The 27,919-nt window shown below is 52.2% G+C and overlaps 1 protein-coding gene and 1 long non-coding RNA gene across 4 annotated transcripts; one reads left to right on the forward strand and one right to left on the reverse strand.

Annotated features, from left to right (window-relative positions):
- Window positions 1-36: 36 nt before the first annotated feature.
- On the reverse strand, window positions 37-12,312 carry KLF11 (KLF transcription factor 11). Of its 3 annotated transcripts, none has more exons than XM_015111689.3 (4): window positions 11,810-12,312; window positions 8,572-8,841; window positions 6,534-7,479; window positions 37-2,630 (listed from the first exon to the last, which is right to left on the reverse strand). In XM_015111689.3, the coding sequence occupies exons 2-4, from the start codon at window positions 8,830-8,832 to the stop codon at window positions 2,350-2,352; spliced, it is 1,488 nt and encodes a 495-aa protein (XP_014967175.3). In that variant the 5' UTR covers window positions 8,833-8,841; window positions 11,810-12,312; the 3' UTR covers window positions 37-2,349. The 3 variants fall into 3 exon arrangements, with proteins under 3 accessions (XP_014967175.3, XP_014967174.3, XP_001090608.4); XM_015111688.3 differs by lacking the exon at window positions 11,810-12,312 and adding an exon at window positions 11,179-11,463; XM_001090608.5 differs by lacking the exon at window positions 11,810-12,312 and adding an exon at window positions 10,509-10,771.
- Window positions 12,313-14,494: 2,182 nt separating this feature from the next.
- Window positions 14,495-19,409, forward strand: LOC144333914 (uncharacterized). The gene is made up of 2 exons (XR_013403057.1): window positions 14,495-16,099; window positions 17,567-19,409. It is a non-coding gene; the product is annotated as an uncharacterized LOC144333914 (long non-coding RNA).
- Window positions 19,410-27,919: the final 8,510 nt, after the last annotated feature.

Raw genomic sequence — 27,919 nt, forward strand, 5'->3', positions numbered from 1 at the left:
GGCCACCAGGCAGAGTTAAATGACACAGGACACATGTCCAGTTTAAAATCAAGTTTTATATGATTCAAAGAAAAAAGTTACATTACATACTCATTTAAATAATGTCAAAGTCTGTTACATAAAACATAATTATGAAACATTTTAAGTCTTATTCAAACTACTTAAAAGGCTCAAAGTCACAAAAGATCAAGCAAAACTGCCCAGGCAATAAAGTGCACGAGGGGAGCCCGCCTCTCCAGCGGCCATCAGCACCCACAGCCGCCAGCTGAAGGGCTCCATGCTGAATCCACACACAAGGTTTGTGGTTCTCAGAATAGTTTTCAGACAGGAACTGTTTCCAACTTAAAATCTTTCAACAGACAAATGGAGGTGGAAGGGGGATGGTTTACACAAAGTATTTCCAAATGTAATCAGGAAATGGAAGTGTAAATTAAAACCATTTTCAACCTGTATCTCTTCTTTAGAAATAGCACTACTTGGAGAATGTTCTGTGACAAGCAACCAAATACTCAAAAGACCTTATCCACCAGAATACTAGCAGGACTAACACTACCTTGCATGTCATAATTAAGAAAAATATCCAAATTTGATGCCATTTATAGTGTACAAAAATGTTTATGCTTATTTTGATGAGCAGGAGAAAGGACTGGGTGGTGAGGAAACACGAACTATGCACAACATAAGACAGCAACTGCACTGTCTCACGATGACAGGACACTCACCTATGGAGTGTCCAAACTGAAAACCTCTGAAAAACACATGTGTGCCAAGTAACAGCTGATACTAAGGGGCAAGTTAATGGGTATCAAGTAACATACAATGAATGACCAGGTGGAGATTTTATCAGACTACAAAAAATAAAACACAAAACCTAATTTTACTCAATATTCCACCTTACCATCATTTTAATAAAGGTAAATGCCAATAATTAACACAGAGACAAAATTTAAATACATACTGCACAATAAAAAAAATTCCCAGGCCACCAAATTAAATTAGTGCAATGTTCTGTATGTTCCTACATTTATTCCATTGCCTGAACTTCCAATGTTTAACAAAAACCAGTGTCAGTGGCTTCTTGAACACAGGCGGCCACATTCTCTCGTTTATCTATGACGTGCTCACACAGTTGAAAAACGTCCATTTTCTAGGTAGACTGTAAAACACACCATTCCAAGTAATATTCTGTTTGGTCAAAAAAGTTTCCTTCAAACAAAATGAACAGAAACGCAGTTGGCTAGTATTACCGCCATTTAGCGTAACTTGCATTTCCTTGCATTTCTAGTATTTGGCAAACAAAAGCAGCAGAATCTTGGCACTGCCTGCCTGCACATGAATCTCACCTCAGCTAAGCTGTACTCTGGCAGAAAGTTCATCCAACCACTGCAGACATTTCCTTTTTTTCTGGGAAGTTACTCTACCCACAATGCAGTATGGATGCAGCCACAGCAAAAGGAGTCAACTGACCATGGACAAAGCGGCTGGATTTCAGTGTTTATCTTTTTTGGTGTTTTAGGTACAAACAAGAAACTGAATGGCTTGCTTTCAGCAGAGCCATGGCCAAGACTATTACACACAGACTAGATCCTGCAGCAAGTACTGGTCCCTGGGATCTGCCCAGTGGCTCACGTTACTTGCTGGGGTCCATCCTTCATGACACACCAGGGACACAGCTCACTAGTTCCAGTCAACCAAAATTCTAGTTCTTGGGTGACAGGAATGATTGCCTAGAATTTCCTTCACAATGTTATGAAGAAGCTGACTGCAAAATTTATTTTTCCCTTTTATGAGGTCCTTATTCAACCAGGTCCAATTCCAAAAAGATCTCAAAGGCCAGATAACTTGTGATTTTTTTTGGTGGAATAACATGTCAAGTTTACTAAAAGATGGGTCATTTTTAAAAACTTTGTTATTAAATGCTGAAAAGGTGGTTGCAAAATGATCTAGCTAGAAATTGGTGATTTGAGCACCAACAATATAAATATTTTTATAAAAAACAGTATAAAAATTAGTACCCTGTCTTATTTCTACAAAACATCAATAGAAAGGTCGTAAAAATCCATTTTGTAAACTTTATTGCCGAAATATTTGTTTGAATGCTGGTGATTTAGATTATCAAATTTTCTACCATTTCTTTAAAAAAACAAAACAAAAAATCTTCTGAAACTACAAAAGATACTGAACAGGGTCCCAAGTGGAAAGGAAAGTTAACATACTTTCATCAAAACCAGCTCCCCGATCTTCCCCTAGTTCCCCAAGACCATTTTTTTTTGGGGGTGAGGCAGTGGGAGAGAAATTCCTGAAAAGAAGGTTTTTAAAAACCCCATGAGTGATATCCCAGGGGACCTTTCAGGCAGAGGCTGGCATGGTGAACAGTGGGCTCCCTGGGCTCTCTGCAGAGGCGATTCTGTTCAGCTTGCCAACCTCTGCCTGCCAGCCTGGGATCTTCTTGGTCGTCATGTGGCGCCGGGCATGCTTCGTCAGGTGGTCACTGCGCATGAAACGTCGGTCACACACCGGGCACACAAACTTCTTCTCCCCTGTGTGAGTTCTGCGGTGGCGAGATAGCTCATCCGAACGAGCAAACTTTTTATCACAGCCATCCCAGCTGCAGTGGAAAGGCTTCTCCCCTATGAGGTGAGAAAATACATATTAAAGAGAAAGGAAATGCTGAGCACCTTATTCAAGAGATTAATTCATGTCGTTTTAAAATCACATCCATCAAACTCTGAAAAAAGTGATATCTTATTATTTCTGGAATTGGATGATTTGGGTCAAGAAATTCTCCAAAAGGCATTTATTCCTCCCACACTTAAAATGCGGTATGTTAGCACGCAAAGATTTCAAGCTAATCTTTCAAAATATATTTAAAAATAAATCAGGCAAAGTACAAGTACAGCGGCTCATGCCTGTAATCACAGCACTGTGGGAGGCTGGGGAGGATCAGTTGAGCACAGGAGTTCCAGACTAGCCTGGGCAACAAAGTGAGATCCAATCTTTACCAAAAAACAAAAATAAATTAATTAAAAATGTAGCATCCGGCCAGGTGCAGTGGCTCATGCCTGTAATCCCAGCACTTTGAGAGGCCGAGGTGGGCAGGTCATGAGGTCAGGAGATCGAGACCATCCCGGCTAACACGGTGAAACCCTGTCTCTACTAAAAACACAAAAAATTAGCCAGGCATGGTGGCGGGTGCCTGTAGTCCCAGGTACTCAGGAGGCTGAAGTAGGAGAACGGCGTGAACCCAGGAGGCAGAGCTTGCAGTGAGCCAAGATTGCACCACTGCACTCCAGCCTGGGCGACAGAACGAGACTCCATCTCAAAAAAATAAAAATAAAAAATGTAGCATCCGTCCAGGCACGGTGGCTCACGCCAGTAATCCCAACATTTTGGGAGGCCGAGGCAGGCAGATCACCCGAGGTCAGGAGTTCGAGACCAGCCTGACCAAGATGGCAAAACTCCGTCTCCACTAAAAATACAAAAATTAGCTGGGTGTGGTGGTGGGCGCCTGTAATTGCAACTATTCCAGAGGCTGAGGCAGGACAATCGCTCGGACCTGGGAGGCCGAGAATGCAATGAGCGGAGACCATGCCATTGCACTCCAGCCTGGGAGAGAGTGAGACTCTGTCTAAAAAAGAGAAAAAAAGTAGCAAAGCTGGGCTTGGTGGCTCATGCCTGTAATCCTAGCACTTTGGGAGGCCAAGGTGGGCGGATCACGAGGTCAGGAGATCGAGACCATCCTGGCTAACACAGTGAAACCCCGTCTATACTAAAAATACAAAAAAAATTAGCCAGGCATGGCGGCTGGCACTTGTAATCCCAGCTACTCGGGACGCTAAGGCAGGAGAGGAAAATGGCATGAACCTGGGAGGCGGAGCTTACAGTGAGCCCGAGATCGTGCCACTGCACTCCAGCCTGGGCGACAGAGTAAGACCCCGTCTCAAAAAAAAAAAAAAAAAAAAAAGTAGCATCCATTCACTCTACCTTATTCCAATTTAAAGATTTTTCAGGGCCGGGCGCGGTGGCTCAAGCCTGTAATCCCAGCACTTTGGGAGGCCGAGACGGGCGGATCACGAGGTCAGGAGATCGAGACCATCCTGGCTAACACGGTGAAACCCTGTCTCTACTAAAAAATACAAAAAACTAGCCGGGTATGGTGGCGGGTGCCTGTAGTCCCAGCTACTTGGGAGGCTGAGGCAGGAGAATGGCGTGAACCCGGGAGGCGGAGCTTGCAGTGAGCTGAGATCCGGCCATTGCACTCCAGCCTGGGCGGCAGAGCGAGACTCCGTCTCAAAAAAAAAAAAAAAAAAAAAAAAAAAAAGATTTTTCAGGTTAGTAGAAATATATATAAAAAGCGATCTTATCCAAGGTGAACTTGCCCAGTTTCTACTTCTCACCAAAACTCCAAGCTTACAAAATGGCACAAAAAGGGGATTCTTCAGAACTCTTATGGTTATTTATTTTTATTTTTAGAGACGGAGTCTCACTCTGTCAACTAGGCTGGAGTGCAGTGGCGTAATCTCGGCTCACTGCAACCTCTGTCTCCCAGGCTCAAGCGATTCTCCTGCCTCAGCCTCCCAAGTAGCTGGGACTACAGAAGCGTGCCACCAAGCCCAACTAATTTTTTATTTTTAGTAGAGACGGGGTTTCACCATGTTGCCCAGGATGGTCTCAATTTCTTGACCTCATGATCTGCCCGCCTCGGCCTCCCAAAGTGCTGGGAATACAGGTATGAGCCACAATGCCTGGCCATTTTTTTTTTTTTTTGAGATGGAGTCTCGCTCTGTCACCCAGGTTGGAGTGTGCAATGGCGCGATCTCCGTTCACTGCAACCTCCGTCTCCCAGGTTCAAGTGATTCTCCTGCCTCAGCCTCCTGAACAGCTAGGATTATAGGCGTGTGCCAGCCGGCCCAGCTAATTTTTGTATTTTTAGTAAAGACGGGGTTTCACCATGTTGGTCAGACTGGTCTCCAACTCCTGACCTCGTGATCTGCCCACCTTAGCCTCCCAAAGTGCTGGGATGACAGGCGTGAGTCCCCATGCAATGCCTGTCATTGAATTGGAAGTACTTTAGGAAACATGGAAGTAGCTTGTTTCAATCACTGCAGGTCATTCTGTCAGTACTTCTACCAAGGAAAACTGAATAAACAGTAAAACCTCATTCAGTCACCTCCCCAAATTTGGAAGCTGTGCTCTGGTATAATGTGAAGTTCCCTTGGAGAGTCCCGGTGAAATGCAGAGCTCATTGAGTCAACCAGCCCTTTAAGAGTGGCGAGCAGGTCCCGTTCCCTGACACAGCCCCACATCCAAATGCCGCGCAAATGACCAATCCTCATTTACTGCCTAGTGTTAGGCCCTTGTACCAAGCACCAGGAATATATCCAGGTGAGGTAGGTATATAACTACAAAACAAAGGGAGAATATGGTAAGACCTACAGTAAACCACCAGGATCAAAGAAGGAAGATAGAGAAACAATCCAGTAACTAACCCTAGGAAGGCCCTCGAGGGGTTTCAGTAAGCAGAGATGGGCAGAGGGCCAAGGGGGAAGGGTGGAAATATGGAATCAGACACGGAACGTTGGGGAGGCTGTTTCTGCATGGGCAAAGGCGAGTACTTCATGGGCCAAGTTTGGCCTTATCCTCAAAGCAAACAGCCACTCAGGAGAATGGAGGGGTACAGTTCCTCTTATAATGTCTGAACACCAGACTGCACTTTATTCTACACGTGGAGGCTACCACGATCAGAGCAACAGAACACAAACTCGCAAAACCCCTGAGAAATGGTGCCCTCACCTACTGAAGCGATTCTCTATCCAGCAACACTCAGACCACTGCCGGGCGGCAGGGCAGCCCCAGGTCCCATGGAGCTATTTAAACTTCAAGTATTAAAACATGTAAAATTCAGTTCCTCAGACACACTAGCCACACTTCAAGTGTGAGCAGCCAGTGCCTACCCTAATGGACAGACGGCAAACATTTCCACCATTCAGAAAATCCTATTGAACAGAGCTGGTTAGACAACAGAGAGATCATTAGGTCAGCCTAGTTTCTTGCACAACTTAAATTAAAAACTACTCTCAGAGGTAAGAAAACTATACTCTTTTAAAAAATATTTTAGAATTTGAACTCTTCTATAGTTTGGCCAGACCTTTTCCCACAATAAACATGAGTCACACTGGTAAGATACATTTACTGAATGTGAATGCATGTTCTCTTAAAAAAAAAACAAAACACATGAAACGTGTCTACTGCAATGTGCACAGAAGGGGGCACTGGGAGTCACTCTAAAAGCTACCAAAAGACACAGTAACAGAATTATACTACATTTTATCTTCCAGGGCGAGCGCTCTGATGCAAACTCCTGATGGCTGTGGTAACAACCCCACCCTTATGAGGTTGTGCAGGCTTTTCAGAACCAAAGAAAAAGCCACACTTCCACCTTCACCAGGGGTTCTCACGATCCCCTCCCACCCAAAGGCGGCTCAAAGTGTGCTTCCTGGTGTGCCCGATGCCCTACCTGCCCTGGTGCTTACCTGTGTGAGTGCGAAGATGGGCCTTAAGGTGGGAACTTTTGAAGTAGGTCTTCCGGCAACCTGGGAAGCTGCAAACATAGTTCCTCCTTCGGGAGAAGTCTACCTGAGGGACACAGTTTTGGCTAGAGGCGATGAACACTGGAGCAGGGGCGAGGGGCAACAACTTGGTATTCCCGGCAGCCATGACACTGGCTGCACAGGGGGCAGGCGGAGGGAGGGCTCCCTGGGGCAGGACCAACATCACAGCTCCCTGAGGCACCGGAGGTCCCATGAACACAGGTTGAGGCGCTGGAGCAGCCTGAGCTAGGATGGGTCTCACAGTCCCCACAGACAACTGGGGAGGGGGCTTCAAAAAAGCTGGTAACATGCCACTTTGTCCAGTCACGGGGATCATCTGGCAAAGGACAGGGGGAGCAGGGACAGAGACAGAAATCAGAGGAGTGGTTTTCCTGGGCAGGTCATTTTCATAATTCTTTGGTGAGCAAGTCTGAACTGCAACAGGCCACCCTGCCTGCTGGCCTTTGTCAGTGAGGAGCAGGCCACCAGACTTGTGCAAGCAGGGCTGACAGGACACCAAGTTAGTGTTGAGTAAAGTGTCTGTGAGGTGTGTGTCCTGTAGAGTTTCAAAGTGTCCCAGAAACTGCTCTTCTCCTTCTCTGCTGTCAGGAAGCCGGCAATCTGGAGTCTGGCTGGTGGGAAAGCAGGCAGCAGGGCTCTCCCCAGTGTGTCGGATCACACTGGTCCCCATGGCCCTGCAGGGAGAGCTGGGCACTGGCTCCAAACCCAGCAAGTCCCTCTCGGCGCCCCGGCTCAGCGCTGTGGCCGCTATGGCAGAGGACTGGAGGACGTCTGTGGCTGTGCATGCTTTGGAATCTGTTACTTGGGGAGAAACAGGTGTCCTTGTCGATGGCTCCATGAGATCAGGGCTCTGAGGAGGCGTTATGCACTTAAAAAACAAAAGCACCATGTGAAAAGGTTGCTTTAAATTTCAAAAGGGACTTAATTCATCACAATGCTCCCAATACCTTTACACAGAATCATCTACACACTCGGCTAACCCTGTTTTCAACATCCCAGTGGGTTTCGAGGCCGCATGGGGCACTTTGCTGTCTCAGCTTATTCCCACAGTGTTTACCTCTCCCAAACCTACACAAGAGCCCAATGCAGGGAACTCTGAGAGGAGGTCCTGGCCGCCAGGCCCACCACTTCTGCAACCCTCCTGACAACCCACAGGCCCTTCCCATCCCTCTCCAAATCTGCTTTCTACACTCTTTTTTCAGAGAAAGCTTCCAGCCCAGGACAATCACAATCTCCACTTCTGTTAGCAACCTACCATTCTCAACTTCTCCAAGCTGAGATGCAAGTTTTCCAAGTACTTTCACAGATGCAGCAAATTAAAAAACCAAAAACGAGAGTGATTTACTGCACTCAACGAAGGCAATCTGATGTCAAAGCACATGCTTTCTCCAGCTGCTACCCACATATCCTGATACTAGGCTGGGTCACCAGGAGAACCTAAGCTCCACCCCAAGATTCCCCTGGGGAAGTAAATTTCACTTTCTCACATTAATCTGTAGGTTTCATCCCACGGACATTAACCACATAGCAAGGTACGATCCATCCATAGAAAGAGCACATTTTTCAGAAATGAATGAAGAGTGTTTTTGTTCTTTTGTTTTTTTTTTAAATGGAGTCTCACTCTGTCGCCCGGGCTGGAGTGCAGTGCCACGATCTCGGCTTACTGCAACCTTCGCCTCCTGGGTTCAAGCGATTCTCCTACCTCAGATATCTGGAGTAGCTGGGACTACAGGCGCCCACCACCACACCGGGATAAGTTTTGTATTTTTAATCGAGATGAGATTTCGCCATGTTGGTCAGGCTGATCTCGAACTCCTGACCTTGTGATCCGCCTGCCTGACCCTCCCAAAGTGCTGGGATTACAGGCTTGAGCCACCGTGCCCAGCTGAAGGAATTCAACACACTGAGTTCAGCTACTCTAGTCATTTCACAAAAATGCTCCTCTCCCACCTCCTCTTACCAGAGTTGATAAAGAATGGAAGTCTTTTGGTAGTTCAGGTGTGGCTGCATCCATATGCACAGTGGTGGTGACATCCCCAGAATCAGAGACAGGCGTGAGAGGTCTTATCCGCAACAGGTCACCTTTCTGGGATCTTTGACCCCAGGAGCTCATACAAACAAGAGCCTCAACAGCTTCCATGTCTGTCTGCTCCAAGATGCTGCACGTAGACCTTTCGCTGTCATGCCGCTTCCTCTCCAGGATGGACTCACATATGTCCATGATGTCAACCTAAAGGCGACACAACACAATGGCTTCTCAGTGCAGGGGAAATACAAAGGCCACCCATGATGGGCATGTGGATATGCACACCAGAGGCCTACACTAGGCATGTAATGCACATGCAATACTCCATAGCAACAAACACCAGCTGTAGTAAAAGATGTTCAAGGAATGCTCATGACAATTTGGCTTTTAAGCCAACATTTCAAAGACAGAACTAAGATGGCAAGTGTTGCCACCAAAAATCTTGACTCTTAAAAAAGGCTAATAAGTTCATCTTTTTCTTGGGTAAATGATTAATAAAATTAACTCCTGAGGTGCAAGCCAAACAGTGGCTGGGGTAAAGCAGCTGCCCAGGGAAGAGGAGCCAACACTGAGGCCATCTAGTCAGTCTGCCAGTAGCTGAGGTGCCCTGACCATGGCTCTTTGAAGCAGCAAAGCCGCCAAAGCAGTGTCCCTATAGATGCTCTCAGGGACTCTGGCGCCTTCCCTCTATGCCCCAAGCAGGTAGGGCCCATGGCTATTCCACCAGTTCCCTCCACAGATTCGGAGCAGAAGTCATCTGTTACTGTCCCAAGGCTAGCAGGTGGTGACAGGAAGTAAACCTGCCACGATCCCAGAGAGGATCTCTTTGCAGTTTTTTTTTTGAGATGGAGTCTTGCTCAGTTACCCAGGCTAGAGTGCAGTGGCACAATCTCGGCTCACTACAGTGCCCGCCACCACGCTTGGGTAATTTCTGTATTTTTAGTAGAAAGAGAGTTTTGCTATGTTGGTCAAGCTGGTCTTGAACTCCTGATCTCCCGGGTTCAAGCGATTCTCCTGCCTCAGCCTCCCGAGTAGCTGGGATTACAGGCGTCCATCACCATGCCTGGCTAATTTTTTGTATTTTTAGTAGAGACGGGGTTTCACCATGTTGGCCAGGCTGGTCTCCAACTCCTGACTTCAGGCGATCCACCCGCCCTGACCTCCCAAAGTGCTGGGATTACAGGCGCCCAGCCTTGTTTTTTTGAGACTGAGTCTTGCTCTGTTGCCCAGGCTGGAGTGCAGTGGCACTATCTTGGCTCACCACAACCTCCGCCTCCCAGGTTCAAGCGCTTCTTCTGCCTCAGCCTCCCTACTAGCAGGATTACAGGCGCCCACCACCATACTCGGCTAATTTTTATATTTTTTATAGAGAGGGGTTTTCCCCATATTGGTCAAGCTGGTCTCGAACTCCCGTCCTCAGGTGATCCGCCCACCTCGTCCTCCCAAAGTGCTGGGATTACAGACCGTCTCTTTAATCTGGAAGGGGAGGAGGAGGAAGAGGCTGGAATGAGCTGATCTCTTCCAAAAGAAAACTAATCCGGGGGTGAGAAGGTGATATTACTCTGAAAGGGAGTAATATCCCTCCCTCCCAGGGAGGTTACGGGGGCTGAGATCGCGCACCCACTGCACTCCGGCCTGGGAGACAGACAGAGAGACCGTCTCAAAAAGAAAAAGGAAAGGAAACGTTAAATGTACGAAGATACACGTTTCCTCTCAATTTGCCATGCACCAAAACATCAAAACTTTCCCTCTGCCCAGGTTCCCCGAGATCAAACAAGACGAGGCCACCTCAAATCCCCAGCCTCTGTCCCGCAGGCTGCGCCACCAAACCCCCTGTGAAGTCACAGAACCCGGCGCCGAGGCCCGCTCACCACACGGACGGGAAGGGGCCCGGCCCACAGTGCCCGCACACCACGAGGCCCACACTCGGCCCACGTCCACGGATACCTCCCCGAAGTCCCCGGGTCGCGACGCTTAGGGCCCCCAACGCTCGCGTGCCGCGTTCCCGCCTCCAGGCGTTGCCCCGCCCCCCGGGTCGTGCCGCGCTTCCGCCTCCCGTCGTTGCCCGGGCCCCCGGACCTTGCCCCGCCCCGAGGGCCGAGCGGCACTCCCGCCAGCCGCTATTGCCCCGCCCCCAGGACCGTGTCGCGTCCCCGCCAGCAACTCTTGCCCCGCCCCCACGGCCGCGTGCCGCGTTCCCGCCAGCCGCTCCCCCACCCAACGGCCGTTCGGCTCACAGGACCAGGGTGACGTCATGGCTGGAAATAGCCGCGGGGCCAGCGGGGCGGGGCCGCCCAGGAAGCGCAAGACAAAGCTGCGCGGGGCACACGCCCCCTCCTCGCCCCAGCCGACCCGGGCGCGCCCCGCGCGGCCGCCGCCCCGCCCGGCTCCAAAGCCCGCCCAGGCCCCCACCGGCGCGGCCGCAGCGAGGACCCGCAGGCCCCACCTCCCGCTTTCACAGGCCCGCGGGTCCCGCACCGCGTCCCCCGCCTCGCCCCTCGCTCAGACGAGTAGTCCAGCCGCGGCAGCCCCACTACTCACTGCGCGCGCGTCGTCTGGGCCCGCGGAGTCCGGCGTGTGCATCGTGCCGGGCAGCCGGGAGCAACAAAGCGGCCGCGGGGCGTAAGGTCGGCGCAGCAGCGGCCGCACGTGCGCGGTGGGCGACGGTGGCGGCTACCCGGAGCTTCTGCGGCCGGCACGCGCCTCGCCCGCCCGCGCGGCTCTGCCCCGGCGCGGCCCTCGCGGCGCGGGAGGGGCGGGGCGGCTGCGGAGGGAGCGGCCGGCGGGGCGGGGCGCGGAGGCGAACCAAAATACACCGCGCCCCCCGTCGGGGCGGGGCCTGCCGCCGCCAGCCAATTCGCACCGGGCCCGTGACCGGCCGGCCAATGAGCGCCGCGGGGGGCCGCGTGATCGGAGCCTGGCCGCGGCGTGATCGGGCAGGGCGGGACGCGGCACGTGTTTTGGTCGGAGAGAGGGGCGGGGCCTGAGGCCCTGGAAAGTAAGGGAAAGGTCGCGGGGGCGCGCGGGGCGGAGAAGGCGGCGCGGCGGCGGCGGCGGCGGCGCCTGGGGAAATCCCAGGGCGGGGTTCGGACTCGGTGCGGGGAGGGGGGACCGCGCTTATAGGAACCTCCTCTAGCCCCACCGGCTGAATCAGTCGGTAGCGGAGACCCACCTAGAGGCTTCAACCCGGCTTTCGTTGTTTTTATTTCTGTCACTCTCCCTTCGTTTCTTTGGAGTGAGCCCATGACCTGAGAGGTCGGAAAGCTGGCTGGTTCTAGGCGACATTCTTGCATCCGGTCATTTTTGCAGACACCCGGAGTCAGAGCTTCTCGGCCTGAGTGTCCGCTGATGCCCCTCCTCTGGCGTCTCTGGGCCTCTTCCGCTCTGTTACGGGGTCAGGGGAAGCCGAGACGGGCAGTCACCCAAAAGACGCCCGCTGAAACCCGCTCATTCTTCCCAGGCCCCGAGAAAACGCCGCCCACTCCGGGCAGTCCTCGAGCCTGCAGGAGAGATCTAGCCTGGTGTCCAGGGCACCTTTTTTTTTCTCCCTATATTTCGGTTGCTGGCGTCTCTTGGTGTGGTTTGCCCACGTTTGCAGCGCCAGGTTCATGGAGAGCAGGAACTATGCTGTTTATTTGCGTCGCCGCAGCCTTCAGCTCAGGGAGGAGTCACCCCTCCGTCTGTCCACTGCGCGCGCATTTGCTGAGCCGCGATGCGTGTTGGCGCTTAGTACAAAGGGCAGAGGCCGCAGTGAGGAATCGTCCTTAAAAGCTCACATCCAGGGAGTGGGAGCAGAGAGAGAATCCCAGCACCCGGGGGCTTTGCTCTGAGCCAGAGAAGCCTGGGCTCAAGGGAACAGGCCGGGTCCCACCACTCACCTGAGCAGGGCTCTGGTCCCCACTTGTTCCTGCGGGGCCCACTCTGGTTGAGCAGAGGGGTTGAGCAGGCTGAGGAGAAGGTGTTTGCTGAAACAGTAAGAGGGTTTAAGTGAACCGTGATAAACCGCTCTCATGAAGACCCCGGAGGCTCTGACAGGGGTGCAGGGTGTTGTGTATGTGAAAAGTTAAGTCTTAGATACAGACTGGAATATTCTCTTTTGCCTGGCCTCCTGCTTTCGCCTTACAACTGGTCTCCCTGCGTCCGTCCGCTCCAGCTCCCACAGCCCCTTGCCACTCAGCACCCCCGGGGGTCTTTAACCTTCTCAGTGGCTCCCACTGTACTCAGCGTAATGCTTCTGCTCCCCACTGTGGCTTGTGAGCTCCTGCAGGGACCCAGCCCCTCCGTCTCCAGCCCCACGACTCTCCCCACTCCCCCGAGGGACAGCCCGGGCCTCCTCCTGGACACCTGTCTCACCAGCCCCTCTGCCGTCTCCAGGTCCTTGCACCTGCTGTTCCCTAGAATGCTTTTCCCCCTTATGTCCCCTTTGCTCTTACCCGCAGTCCACCTAGAGAGGCCTCCTCTAGCGAACGCACCCTTGGGGAGACCTCCAGTCCCCTTCTCCCGGGCCTTCTTGTTTTCTTCCTTCACAACACTTTCCATGAACTGTCCCTTTTCCATTACTTCAGTTATTTGCTTATCATCTGTCTCCCCATCAGAAGGACTCTCCCAAGGCCAGGGAGCCTGGCTGTGTAATTCATCCACGTAGGTGAATGAGCGAATCTAAGGTATCTAGCAGCTTCCCTGCTTGAACATCTTGTGGGCACCTCTAATTGTGTCCTTAAAACTGAACTCAGGGCCGGGCGCGGTGGCTCACGCCTGTAATCCCAGCACTTTGGGAGGCCAAGGTGGGCGGATCACCTGAGGTCAGGAGTTCAAGACCAGCCGGGCCAACATGATGAAACCCCGTGTCTTCTAAAAATATAAAAATTAGCCGGGCGTGGTAGCGGGCGCCTGTAATCCCAGCTACTCGGAGACTAAGGCAGGAGAATCACTTGAACCCAGGAGGCAAAGATTGCACTGAGCTGAGATCGCACCACTGCACTCCAGCCTGGGTGACAGAGACTCAGTCTGAACAAACAAACAAACAAAAAACTGAACTCAGATTCCACCCAAATCTGGATTTCTCACCTCTCTGAAGGGGACAACTGGAGACCCTATTCCTTGATCTAGAAACCTGAGCATCACCTTTACCTCCTCCCTTTCCCACAGTTGCTTTCTTCTGCCAATTATGCCATGCCCTTCTTCCTTCTCAGTTCCTCTCAAACTCTTATGTCACCCATGCCAGCCCTTGTCCTGGCCACCACCTGCTCGTCTGAATTGTTGCCACTGCCTCCCAATAGGTCTCCCTCCCTCCAGCCAGACGCCCTACAATCTGCCATCACCTTACTGCCAGAATGCTCTTCTGGAAGTAGAGATGGAGCTGAACCTGTATTCAAGCCTCAGTTGGAATCCAAACAGTTATAGGACTGACTTCAGGCTCCGTGGCCGGGAACCCATGAGTCTTTGTAACCAGGCTCCAGCCAGCACTTCCTGCATCATTTCTGACCAGTTTCCCAAATTGCTTTCCCTGCTACCTTCCTGCCCCCAGTGACCCAATACAGAACCCTGTACTCCCAAGGTTATGCCACTCTCCTGTTTCTAGGCAGCATTCCTTCTGCGTGGAACACGCCAACCCTTGTCTGCTTTGACCCTGCAAGACTGCATGAGATGGCCAGGCATGGTGGCTCACACCTGTAATCCCAGCACTTTGGGAGGCCGAGGTGGACAGATCACCTGAGGTCAGGAGTTTGAGGCCAGCCTGGCCAGCATGGTGAAACCCCGTCTCTACTGAAAATACAAAAAATTAGCCAGGCGTGGTGGCAGGCACCTGTAATCCCAGCTACTCGGGAGGCTGAGGCAGGAGAATCGCTTGAACCCAGGAGGCAGAGGTTGCAGTGAGCCAAGGTCATGCCGTTGCACTCCAGCCTGGGCTACAAGAGTGAAACTCTGTTTAAAAAAAAAAAAGAAAAGAAAAACAAAAGAAAAAGACTGCATATGACTGCCCGGCAAAGGCCTCCCTGATACCCCCAAATAGCTGATGCTTCAGCAGAAGGCAGTGTGCCTGGGCTTTGGAGTCAGACCTGGATACAAATCCTTGTTTTGCTGGTGTGACCTTGCCAAGTCTTCTTTCCTGCAGGACAGAAGGCGGCAGCAGCTCTCCCTGACTTGGCACTCTGGCTTCTCTTGTCCCAGGCTCTGTTTCTGCTCCTTGGACAGCAAGCGTTTGTGGGAACTGTGACCTCTTCAGCCATGAGCCCCTGTTCTGCCCACATCTAGCCCATCTTCCAGATGGACAGACAGGCTGTGGTCGTTGCCAAACCCCTAATTCTGGCCCTGCCCACAGTCAGAGGGATGGCAATTTGTAAACTACAGACTATTGCGAATCATTCACTTGGAGACTTCACTAAGACCACTGGCACCTGGCTCCATAGGCCCTCGGGAAGAGCATGGTCTGGCAGGCAGACTGGATGTGGCCTGCAGACCTCAGGGGAGAGTGTGAGCCTGCAGGTCAGAATGCCACCACTTTCTCCTGTGTCCTTCCAGAGAGGGCCTGTGGCTGTGCACGCATGCTGCTACAGAGGGTAGTGCTCTGTACCTCCTGGACTCGCTCGCTGACTTTGCAGCCTTAGGGCTTATTGCCATTGGTACATAATGATCAACCTCTTACTTTGTAATGGTTAAGTAATATTCTATCATATGGAATGTGATGTGTTATTTATTTAACATTCTGGTTGAATAACAAAGACGGGTGGTTTCCAGTTTTCCAGGAACATCATGCCCCTCCATCATTTGCCCACGTGGAAGGATCGCTACAGGATAGGCAGCTCCTAGAACCAGAATTGCTGAGTTAACTGCTCTGTGCATTTCCTTGTTTTTTCTTGCTTTTCTTTCTTTCTTTTTTTTTTTTTTTTTTTTTGGTAAATGTTTATTGAAGTGTAGCATAGCATAGATATAGGAAAGTGCAAAAACTTACATGTACAATTCAATAAATTTTCACTAGGCAAACACACTGTGTCACCAACACCCAGATTTAGAAACAGAATATTACCAGAGTCCCAAAAGCCCCTGAGCTGCCTTCCAGCCACTACTTACGCTTTCCCCGATCCCCTGCATAGGATAATCCTTATCATGGCTTCTGACACCGTGGGTTGGTTTTGCATGTATTGACACTTTTTGTGTGGGTGTGACACTTTTATAATACAAAGAAAATCATATAATATGTTCAGTTTAGGGTCTGGCTTCTTTCACTCAGTGTGGTGTTGTGGGCAGTTGGAGTTTGCTTATTCTCATTCTTCTGTTCTCTTTCTCTCTGGTTGAGCTTACTGGGCTGGAAGCCGTACAAGGACCAGAACATGCTGTGAGCTGACCGGCCACTGGGCTGGCTGTCTAGTTGACAAATGACCTAACAAATGGTTGACAGAATGGATGGATGAATGAATCACAGATCCACCAATCCACTGACGTGTTCAATGCCTGACTGGAAGTGAGTGTCTGTTCCTCCGAACACCCCGGGCCCCTGTCTCCCTCCGCTAGGGGCACTCACGATGGTGAGCAGAGAGGTCTGTAGGGGGTAGCTGAGGCACAGATCATCCAGGTCAACCTGCGTATTTTACGGGTGAGGAAACTCAGACCTAGCAACTTCACACAAAGCCACTTTGCTCGGGGGAGAAATCATCATGACGCTGTGTCTGATGTGGTTGAGGCACAAAGGAGGACCAGATCAGAAGACGTTTATTAAATACCAAAAGTAGGCCAAGTATCATGCTAGGGGCTAGCTCTTCATGCCTTTTGATCCCCTGATTTCAGCCGCATTCATAGATGAAGCCACTGAGGGACAAGAGGTGAAGCCACTTGCCCGTCATTGCTGGCCAGTGAGCAGAGGGCCCAGGATCCATCCCTCCAGCTCGGGTCCAGTGCTGCTTTCTCCCAGCTGCCTGCCCCTGGAAAAGGGGCTGCTAAGAGCACATGCTGAGTCCTTGTAAGCCGGCCCAGAGTCAGGGGGCTGCGGGCAGCTCCCATCAGGCGCAAAAAGGGGTGCTCAGTCCGATCGCTCCGGGGAGGGTGAGGACGCCAGTGTGCTTTGTTCCTACTGTGGCTGCCATACCCCTCCCCGCACTGGACACACCTGCTGCGTGGCTCTGGCTGCCTCGGTGGCTGCACTCAGCCTTCTTTCTGTGTCTCCAGGCTGGGCTACAACCTCACTGTGTGTTACATCTTCAAACCTCCCAAGAGGGAGAACCAAGTTGGCTTAGGCTTTTAGGCTCAGAGTAGAGGGGCCACATGGCCCAAACTTCAACTTTTGCCAAAGGAAAGCCCCAGAATGGCGCTATGGGTGTAGTGGGCCCTGAAAGCTTCTTTGAGGACATGGGCACTTGGCAGGGGCCTTGCAGAGGCTGGACTAGTACGGTCTATGGCAGGGACGGGGACCCCTTGGTGCTCAGGGCTGTGGGATGGTGGAGGAACAGGAACCACCCTCGGCCCTTCCCATCCCTACTCTTCAGCAGGAAACAGACTCACAAATATCCTATAGACCAAGAGCCGTGCTGGCACAGGTGTCAGGGGAAGAGGTGGGAGCTGCCTACTCGTGTCTGAGGAACTGGTGGGAGGGCTGGTCTGGGACAGTGCACAAAGAAGACATCATTTGAGCTGGGTGTTAAGGACAGATAGGAGGCAGCCACCCAGGAAACAGAGGTGACCTTTTGGTACAAGCTTCATACCTCATCCACCTCTGCATTCTCCAGCTCTTAGCACAAGACCCTCCTATGTGGTGGGTGCCCAACGAATTGAAATAAGCATAGGAAGAAACTTAGGCCATTGTCCAGGCCAGTGATTCTCCAGCATGAGCCCAGAAGGCACGTTAAAATACAGATTTCCGGGCCTACCCCCTGGCTGCTGACTGAGCAGGTCTCCGTTGGGTCTGTGAATCTGAACATCTTTTTTTTTTTTTCAGATGGAGTCTTGGTGTGTCGCCCAAGCTGGAATGCAATGGCATGATCTCAGTTCACTTCAACCTCTACCTCCTGGACTCAAGCAATTTTCTCACCTCAGCCTCCCGAATAGCTGAGATTACAAGCACCCATCACCATGCCTGGCTAAGTTTTATATTTTTAGTAGACACAGGATTTCGCCATGTTGGCCAGGCTGGTCTCGAACTCCTGACCTCAGGTGATTCGCCGGCCTCGGCTTCCCAAAGTGCTGAAATTACAAGCATGAACCACTGCGCCCTGCCAAATATGCATGTCTAATAAGTTCCCAGATGATGTTGACACCACTGGTCCAGGAATCGCAGCGGTTAGAATGACTGATTTAGTCCAATCTCTGTGTCTTACAGAAAGGGAAATGGAGACACAGAACAGAAGCAGCCTGTCCCAGTTACTCAAAGTGTGGGCAGAGGAATGACTAGACGCCCTGCCTGCAGGCTCACGCTGAGTCCCGCCCCAAACCACACTACAGCGCCACCCTGCCATCTCTTGGACAGAGTGCCCCAGGAGCAGCCCCAGAAGAAAGCCTCAGGAGGCCAGCATGTCACTGGGCAACAGCACAAACCGCCGACTGGCCTGGGAGGGCAGGCTTCCAGGGGTCCTCGTGGCCACCCAGCCCATCTGCTCAGCCAACTGCTTGCATCTGGGTGTGTTGCCAGCCCGACTTCCCCAGTGACCCAGCGTGGTGCTGGCACCAGCGCAGACGGAGCAGCAGGGCCAGCCAGGCCAGGAGCTCAAGGCACTGGCAGAGTGACCAGTGGAGAAACATCTCACAGGGCGACTTGGTGTGGATCCCTGCAGGGACCGAGCAGGAATCTCTTGGGACGCTGCTGTCATTCCTATCCCCTGGGCAGAGCCAGGGGGCACTCACCCAGTTCTCTGCTCAGGCTGATGACTGGTACTGGGTGCCACTCAGCGTTGGGGGCGGGGAGGCCCAAACCGGCTAGCCTCCTGACTCAGCACAAAAACGAATTTTAACCACTTGAAGGAAATGCGCTATCTGAGGCAGGCCAGCCTCTGGCTCAGAGCTGACCACAATGGAACCAGGAGTCACCAGCCTCCCCCAGGCAGGCCAGGCCCTCTGCCAGGGACTTTCCTGGCACCAGGGCACTCATCACCACTGGCTCCTCCTGCTGGCCTGTTCCATAGCCACAGCAGCTCCACCTCTGCCCAGGAGCCACCACCCAGGCTGCAGTCCATACCCCTCCCAGGAGTCCTTATGTGGGCATCTCTTCTAGTGCTTGGTCAGTTTATACTTGTCTCTGCCCTAAACTGGGGGCTCCAACTCCAAAGACCGTGGAAACCTCTGCCGAGTGGGCCCAGTGCAGGCTGAGGCTGCTCCTCACCGAGAAACTGGCAAAGCATTTAACCAGGGTGGGCTTAGAAAGAGGCCTCGTGCCCGGGTTGGTCTGCAGCCCCTCCCTAGACACCTTCCTGGCTCAGTGTCACTCATAGATCCATGCTGGGTCCCCTTGGGTCACTCTGGGCCACTCTGCATGGCATGGGGAGCTGAGAGAGGCGCAGTCCCCCGTCTGCAATCATCTGGCACTTGCAGTTTGGACGGAATCGTCATTCCTTTCACTAACCCTAGCTGCGCTCTCCCCGGTTTACCACTGCTGTGTGGGAACTTGAAAACCTGGGTAAAACTAACTGGGTGTGGTAGTGGGTGCTTGTAATCCCAGCTACTTGGGAGGCTGAGGTGGGAGAATCATTTGAACCCAGGAGGTGGAGGCTGCAGTGAGCCGAGATCACGCCACCGCACTCCAGCCTGGACAACGGAGTGAGATTACATCTTAAAAAAAAAAAGAAAAAGTGGGAGCCCTCACTCCACCACAAGAAGGACCCCTCTTTCTGCTTGATGGTGCTGGGCCATGGCAGGAGGGGGCGATACCCTGGACTGAATTCACCGAACTCCTACTATAGGCTCAACTCCCAGAGGCAGTGATGGACAACCACCTGGGATTTTGCCGTTTTGCTTTTTTATGCCCTTTCACATGTGGGCTGCTCTTCAGTAAGCAAGTTCCTGTTGAAGCTGGATATGCTGCCAGCCACTGGACTGGACACTGGGAAGAGATGGGTGTGACAGTTCCTGTGTGACCGTGGGCCAGTAGCTTAACCTCTCTGAGCCTGTTTTCTCATCTGTAAAATGGGGATGGAAACTATAACCACAGGATGTCACGGGAGTTAAATGAGATCATGCTCATAAAAATACTTGACAAAGGTGCCTGCCAATGACTGCTCAATAAATGACTTTTTAAAAACTGTCCCATGGTAAGGAAGCTCACAAGGAAAGTAATGATTGTGGTATAGTTCACGAAATGCAAGGAGAAAGCACAGGGATGGAGCTCTCCCTTAGCACACGCCCCAGGGGAGAAGCTCACCTAGCCACTCAGCTTGGAGGGAGGGGACAGGAGGTAATGAAAATGCATTGTAAATAAGCAAATGGAAGCGAAGGTACAGCTCTGTACAGAAGAATTGCAAATAATATACGGAGATAACTCCCCTTCAGGAAATGGAGCTTAATTTTCCTCTCCATGAGTGTGGGCTGGACTTAGTGATACGTTTCTAACAAAGTATGGAAAGGGAAATAGCAGCTTTGCAGTGGAGAAACCTTGCAGTCATCATTTTGATCAAGAAACAAAGGTTAATGTCACCAGTGATAAATTGTGTTGAAATTACCTACTCCTGATATGACGTGATGGGAAGGGCCCTTCTTCGCCATGTTATTCTTTCCAAAAGTGCAGAACTCCAGTCTAATCATGAAAAATACATCCGACAAACCCAAGTGGAGGAACACCCACAAAATGCCTCGTCGGTGCTTTTCAAAAGGGTCAAGGTCATGAAAACTGAGAAAGAACTGAGAAACCATCTCACGTCGGAGGAGGCACGATGGCTAGATGCACCCTGGTCGCCCTGGACTGGATCTGGAAATAGTAAAAGTGCATTAGTGGAAAACTGGTGAAATCCAGAGGAAGTCTGCAGTTGGTGATAGTATTGAATCAATGCTAATTTCATAGTTTTGACAAATGTACCGTGGTTATGCAAGACGTCAACATTAGGAGGAACTGGGTGGAGGGCACATGGGACTCTGTACTATTTTTGCAATTTTTGTTTGTTTGTTTTTGAGACGGAGTTTTGCTCTTGTTGCCCAGGCTGGAGTGCAGTGGCACGATCTCAGCTCACCACAACCTCCACCTCCTGGGTTCAAGCTTTTCTTCTGCCTCAGCCTACCGAGTAGCTGGGATTACAGGCATGCGCCACCACACCCAGCTTATTTTGTATTTTTAGTAGAGACGGGGTTTCACCATGTTGGTCAGGCTGATCTTGAACTCCCAACCTCAGGTGATCCGCCTGCCTCGGCCTCCCAAAATGCTGGGACTACAGGCATGAGCCGCCGAGTCCGGCGTGTTTGTGTTTTGAGACAGCGATTCTCCTTGAGAATTAGTGCCACCCGACTGGAACACATCACCTGGCAGCCCATTCTAGTACAGAGCAACAGCCCCCATGTCCAGGAAGTCCCTCTTTACTTCTTGCCAAAGTTACCTGTGTTATCTGCCCCAAGCCATGCCCCAGAAGTCCTCAAGCTAGGGCACAGGCCCGGCTTGCTGTCTCCCTTTCAGCACATAGATCAGCTCACTGAGCATGTGGAGCCTGCCAGGGAGCCACGCTGAAGCTCATGCCCCCACATCAAGGGTCTGTGAGATGGCAGCCCCGAAGACTGGCCCAGGGTCCGGGGAAGGGCCTCTAAGCCACTCTTCCTCAGGAAGTGCCCCTCACCTCGTCCTGCCCACAGGCAGCAGTAATGTCGGCCCTGCCGGGCTCTGGCATTGGGAAGGGGCAGCGGGAAACAGCTCCTCTGTGCAGCTTCCCTGGGGGCTGCCCCACAGCCCCACTCCCTGCCTGCGTGCTGCACGCTGGTCACCTTGTTTGCCCTGGGAGCTCCTTTACCAGGGGCTTCCTGAGGTCTCCGGCCCTGCTGGCACCTGGAGGCCTCAGCCTCTTGACTCAAGAGGAGGCCTGGGGCTGGGCGTGGTGACTTACGCTTGTAATCCCAGCACTTTGGGAGGCCAAGGCTGAAGGATCACTTGAGCCCAGGAGTTCAAGAGCAGCCTGGACAGTATAGCAAGACCCTATCTCTACAAAAAATTTAAAAATCATACAATTTTTTTTAAAAAGTAAAAAGGAGGAGGCCTGAGAGGCTACAGTGGCTGCAGGGTAGCCTGACCACTGGGGCTGGGGAAGCATTTCTCTGGGAGAAATGCTTTCAAGGGGGAAGGTGGGGTGTCTCTGACCCGGGCATCAACCAGGGGGCACCAGAAGGCAGCTTGACCCTGCTCCCAGGTGAAATCTCTGAACCCTGGTTTCATCTACTCTCAGAGCCTGGCGTCCCCTGTCTAAGGCTGCCTGGGTTAGGAGCCTGGCACACACGGGGCTGCTATGCCAATCTTTTACACACACATTTACCCGGCACTTTCTCTTTTGCCATCCTCTCATGGTCGCCCAGCAGGGATCATTATCTGTAGGTGAGTGCAGGCTTAAGAGAGGGTGAGGAGCCTGGCCAGTCCCACAGGCAATGGTGGCTGAGGTCTCCCCAGGACCCAGGTATTCTGAGGGAGCCTCACACCGTGGGGCTGGGGGCTGGCATCTGTCCCAGGCATGCTATCCACGCGCATGCTGGGGTATGGGAAGAGCTCTGGGGCTGCACATATCTAGATTGAGAGCGTGTCTTCACCACTGTCTGGCTCTGAACCCCAGGATTTTGGGGTCAGCACATGGCGTAGGGGGTAGAAGGGTGCACCCTGAAGGGTGGGCCTCTAAATGCATCTGGCCAGATACAAAAAGGCAGCCGGGGGTGAGTCTCTGAGGAGTGGGCAGCGGGAGCAGCACAGTGTGGAGAGGGTGGAGAGAGTGGGGAGGGCAGTGTGGGGTCAAGGGCAGGAGGTTCTGGGCGTGTGTCAGGCTGCTCCTATCTCACCGAGTATAAACAGCTCCTTAAAAGTGAGCTCCAAAACCCAACTCACTGGGTCATTGATGGCAGGCTAACCTTCGGGGGTGCCTAGGGGCCTAGGATAGGAGAGCCCTGTGGCCAGTCTGCAGCCTGTGCCTGCACAAACCCAGGCCTTGTGCTATCTCTGGCACCTGGGTGAGCCCCCTCCGGTGGAACACCTGCCAACTTCTCGTTAAAATACAAGAGTGGGGCGGGGCTGGGCGTGGTGGCTCATGGCTGTAATCCCAGCACTTTGGGAGGCCAAGGCAGGCAGATCACTTGAGGTCAGGAGTTCGAGACCAGCCTGGCCAACATGGTGAAACCCCATCTCTACTAAAAATACAAAAATTAGCTTGGCGTGGTGGCAGGCACCTGTAATCCTAGCCGAGGCACAGGAATCACTTGAACCTGGGAGGCAGAGGTTTCAGTGAGCCAAGATTGTGCCACTGCACTCCACCCTGGGCGATAGAGCGAGATTCCATCTCAAAATAAATAAATAAATAAATAAACAAAACAAGAGCTGGGGGGAGGGGCAGCAAGGTGATAAACATCATTTGGAAATTTAGGGCTTAAAAAGTATGTAAAGGATCAATTTGCTTGTGAAGGCTAACAAAGCTTGGGGCTTGATTAACAAAATGCTCCTAATTTATCATTCTTAGTATTAGGACCAGGAGCAACACTAAGAATATTCACATAAAGTGAACACACAGTTAGTCATATTAGCCACTATTTATCAAACACGGTGTGCCAGACACTGTTGTATACACACAGACGCAGTCCCTCATTGAATTTTCACACAGACGCTGTAGGTATCCTCAGCCTGTTTTACAGAGGGGGTCGAGTGTCGGGGGAGGCTAAAGGGCTTGCCCAAGTCTTGCCCACACAGCTGGCCCAGGTGAAGCCTGGTCTGCCCGCTGCCCGTGCTGCCCGTGCCCCAAGCCTTGCCCTCCCAGTGAGTGTGTGGCCCGCATTGTCATGTGTTGGACTATGGTGGGGGGAGGAGGGAATCCCCTATTTAGATCTTTTTTTTTTTTTTTGAGACAGAGTCTCACTCTGTCACTCAGGCTGGAGTACAATGGCACCATCTCAGCTCACTGCAACTTCTGCCTCTCATATTCAAGCGATTCTCCTGCTTCAGCCTCCTGAGCAGCTGGGATTACAGGTGTGCACCACCATGCCTGGCTAATTTTTGTATTTTTAGTAGAGATGGGGTTTCACCATATTGGCTGGCTGGTCTCAAACTCCTGACCTCTGGTGATCTGCACCCTTGGCCTCCCAAAGTGCCGGGATTACAGGCATGAGCCACTGTGCCTGGCCTCCCTATTTAGATCTTTAAGTAATGCTTTTGTGACTGCACAGTGGAAGATTTGTTTAATATTTTTATGTACTGCTTTAAATAAATTATAATATTATTATTGTAAAAGCAGCTCATCCTTATTACAGAAAACAGAAATACAGAAAAGTACATAAAAAGAAAGTCCATTTTTCTCTTATCCTTTGCCCTGTCCATCTCCCCCTCCCCCTTTTCCCTCCTCCCCCTTCTTCTTTCCATCTACCAGCCCACCTCTTTAATCCTGTGAAGAAACAAGTGAGTCCTCCCCTCTTTCATTCTGCCTTAGTCCAGTCGGCTGTCTCAAAACACCATAAACTGGGTGCTTCTCAACAACCGACATTGATTTCTCACAGTTCCGGAGGCTGGAAATCCAAGATTAGGCGCCAGCGTGTTCGGATTCAGGCAGGGGCCATCCTCCGGCTTGCAGATGGCTGCCTTCGCATCATGTCCTCACGTGACACAGGGAAGGCACCGGCCCTCTGGCCTCTGGTAAGGGCACTGATTCCATGATGAGGGCTCCCCGGGCACAACCTAATTACCTCCCAAAGGCCCCACCTCCTAATACCATGAGGGGTCAACGTATGCGCCTAGGGGGACACGCACACTCAGTCCCTCGACACCTCCTACCTCCTAAGGCAGGCGATCAGAGCTGGGCTTTCTTGGGTGTGTAAAGTACACACACATGCACACGCACTCTCTCTGGTTTGGGTTTGGAATGTTTTCTGCTCACGAGTGTATTCCGTGACAAGCCTATTCCCCTGCGCCTGGCTTTTTGTGTCCTGGGAGTCATCGCCCAGCCCGCACTTGCAGCCCTAGCTCATTGGCTTTACGAGCTCTCCAGGAGCCACCCAACATTGTGAAGCCTCGGTTTCCTCAACTATAAAACAGAAGTAATAATTCCAAGGTTAGGAGAAACGGATGAAAAAGATAAATGGGGATAATAATAATACACTCCTGGCTGAGTTGTTTCAAGAATTAGAGATTATGCTCCATAAATGTGGCACTTACAGTCAGTCAACAATCCCCACCCGGAGCAGGGGAGATTTTGGGTTGACTGGGCCAAAAGCAGAAACAGCTTGTGTGTGTGTGTGGCGAGAGTGGGGATTGTTTTATGCTTATAGGAGGACGGGACAGCTGGGTACCTCATTCTTGGGGGGCTGCCTCTGTCACCCCAGCATGGGGGGACCCTGGAAAGCTTGGCAGGGACAGGGGCAGGTGAGGTACCGTGGGAACCCTGGGGTGGACAGTCTCAGTGGGAGAGCAGACTGTCCACTGTTCGACAACAAGGCTTTTGGACACACGCAGTTTCCCGTTCAGGGTGTCAGAGCAGCGGCTGCAGACCTTTCAAGTTCCCCATGCTCCGGCTTCCTGGCTCCAGCTTACAAAGCTCCAGCGGAGGGGCAGGAAGGGAGGGGACGAGGGCGTCTCAGGCCCCGCGCTTTCCTCCGGGTGGAGACAGGTGGAAAGGGACTGCCAGGCGCCCCCTGTTTCACGGGAGCTCACTGAGGGCTTTGTCTAGTATCCAGGGAGCAAGAAACTCCCGCCCTGAGGAAAAGCCCTCCCTGGCCCTCAGGGTGGGCGGAGCCACCACTTCCCCTGCAGAGGGCCACACCCAGGCCGACTGTCTCAGCAGTGAGTGCGTGTGTGAGGCAGGCCCCAGCCTCGGTTCCCTCTCTGGAATAAGAGAATGTTGTCAGTATGCTGGCAAGGGGGTGGCAAGCACAGATAAAACAGCCCATGTGGGCATCAACCCACCTCCCTGCGTTCCAGCAAACGGCAGCTGAGTTCCAGGTTCCCAGGTGGTCCAGACCAGGGGGCTGGGGAGCATCTGTTCCCAACACTGCCCTGCTCATGTTTCACTCCCGCTCCTCACTCAGAGGGCAGGAACGGGTGAAATGACCTGTACCCCTACACTTTTCACAATTTCATTTCCACAGACCCTCACTGAGAGCCCGGACTGAGCTGCTCCTGGGACACCTGAGGTTCTGCTGCCCCGCCCCCAGTATACTATCTGAGGGTAGCAGTCATGGGACCAGGCAATGGGGCCAGGCCAGAGGAACTGCACGGGGAGGGAGCCTGAGGCAGATGGACACCTCATCCAGCCTCTAGGGCGGGAGCCCTGCCTCCTGGCCACATTCGAGCTGAGCATGAAGGAGGAAGGGGAAAGGGAGGGGAAAAGGGATGTGTCTGCATGTGTGTTGGAGGGGAGGAGGGAACAGAGATCCAGAGGAAAAATGAGTGGATCAGGAGGGCCTGGAGCATGAGGGACATGGGGGGAGTTGACCTCTCCCACCCCAACCCTACACAGACAGCAGGTAGGTCAAAGGCCCATTCCTATGGCCTTGCTAAAGAGTTTGCATTTTATTCAGAGAACCAAGAGGAGGCACCCGTGGGCTTTAGCTAGGGAACCGAGGCACTCCCTTTGCATTTTAGGATGCTATTTCTGAAGTGGACCGTGGCGAGGGGCTGAGCAGACACCACACTGGGGCTGGGGGCCAGTTTGGGCCTATGGCAGCTGTTCCACAAGGAAAAATGGAGGTACACTGGTTTTCTACGCTGTGTAACAAATTGTGAAAAACTCAGTGGCTTAAAACAACACCCATTTCTCATCTCACAGCTTCTGTGGGGCAGGAGCCTAGGTCTGGCCTACAGCCTTCCGCTGGAAGCCTCATAGCCAGCTGTGGATCCATTCGCTGCCTGTGTTCTCATCTGGAAGCTCTCCTGGGAGGAATCTGCCCTTTCCCTGTGGCTATGGGCTGGAGGCCACTCCTAGGTCTGCCACGTGGCCCTCTCCGTGGGCAGTATAACCTCAGCTCACTTCTTCCAGGCCACAGGAGACACGTTCCAGCTAAGCAGTGTGGCCACCGGGTGACATCCCTGTGGCATATCTTGTTGGCTAGAAGCCAGGCACAGGTCCCGCCCATGCTCAAGTGGAGGGGCTTACTCAGGGTCCAAGATCATGAGATTATCTTGGAATTCTGCCTACGACAGGGGCCTCCTCCCGTTTATTTGTGTACACTTCCCTTCATGTCCACGGAGACCTGAGAAGACGTTATACACAGACCCGCACACAAGGCTGGCGCTCTTGGCTGGGAAGCGCCTGGAGCTCTCCTTCCTTCCCCACGGGTCCTTGGGGTTTGGAGGCTGCAGGGAAGTTGCATGGAGCTCTTCTGTTCACATGTATGTTTCTATCTTCGAATTCATCTGAGGGCCGAAAGGCCTCATGGGAAAAAGGGAACTGAGCTCTGACCACTCCTGTCTCCCACCAGTGGCCCAAGTGGGTCAGTCCTAATTCTGCATTCCTCAGGACACAGTGTGGCTGAAGGGTGGGCATGGGACGTAGCCACACCCACAGGGACTCTCCCAGGATTTCTGCTGGGGCTGGCAGGAGTCACAGCCTCTTCCTTCCCAGGCTGCTAGATGTCCCTGGGCCTGCCAGGGCCATAGGTCTAGCAGACATGGCGAGAGTCTCTCAGCAGCAGGAGAGACTGAAGCCAAAACCATGGGGGAAGCAGAGACAGTGATACGGCCAGGTCTGAAATCTGCAGCGGACTCCCCTCGTTGGGCTTGGAGCCTTCTCTGTGGCCTTCCCCAAAGGCAGCATCAGGAGGTGACAATGAGGGTGGCTCATGGGCCCATGGGGGTATTAGAGGAACCCCTGCTTACCAGGCCCCTGGTTTAATAAAACATGACTAGAGTGACTCCATCTTGAAGTGGGTAGCTAGGCACTCACAAGAATATTCAAGGTCTGAAAATAGCCACATTCTAAGCCAACCACCAATTAAAACAACAAAATATCATCTCCCACCACACCTGCAGAATGCCCACGTGTCTGGAGAATACAGCCCTCTTTACTTCAAGATCACATTGATGAGCAGGCTTAGGTTGAAGAATTAATAATGGTCGTCAAGGCCGGGCACGGTGGCTCACGCCTGTAGTCCCAGCACTTTGGGAGGCGTAGGTGGGCAGATCACAAGGTCAGGAGATTGAGACCATCCTGGC

The sequence above is a fragment of the Macaca mulatta genome, chromosome 13, assembly GCF_049350105.2.
Source record: "Macaca mulatta isolate MMU2019108-1 chromosome 13, T2T-MMU8v2.0, whole genome shotgun sequence".
NCBI classification, from domain to species: Eukaryota; Metazoa; Chordata; class Mammalia; order Primates; family Cercopithecidae; genus Macaca; species Macaca mulatta.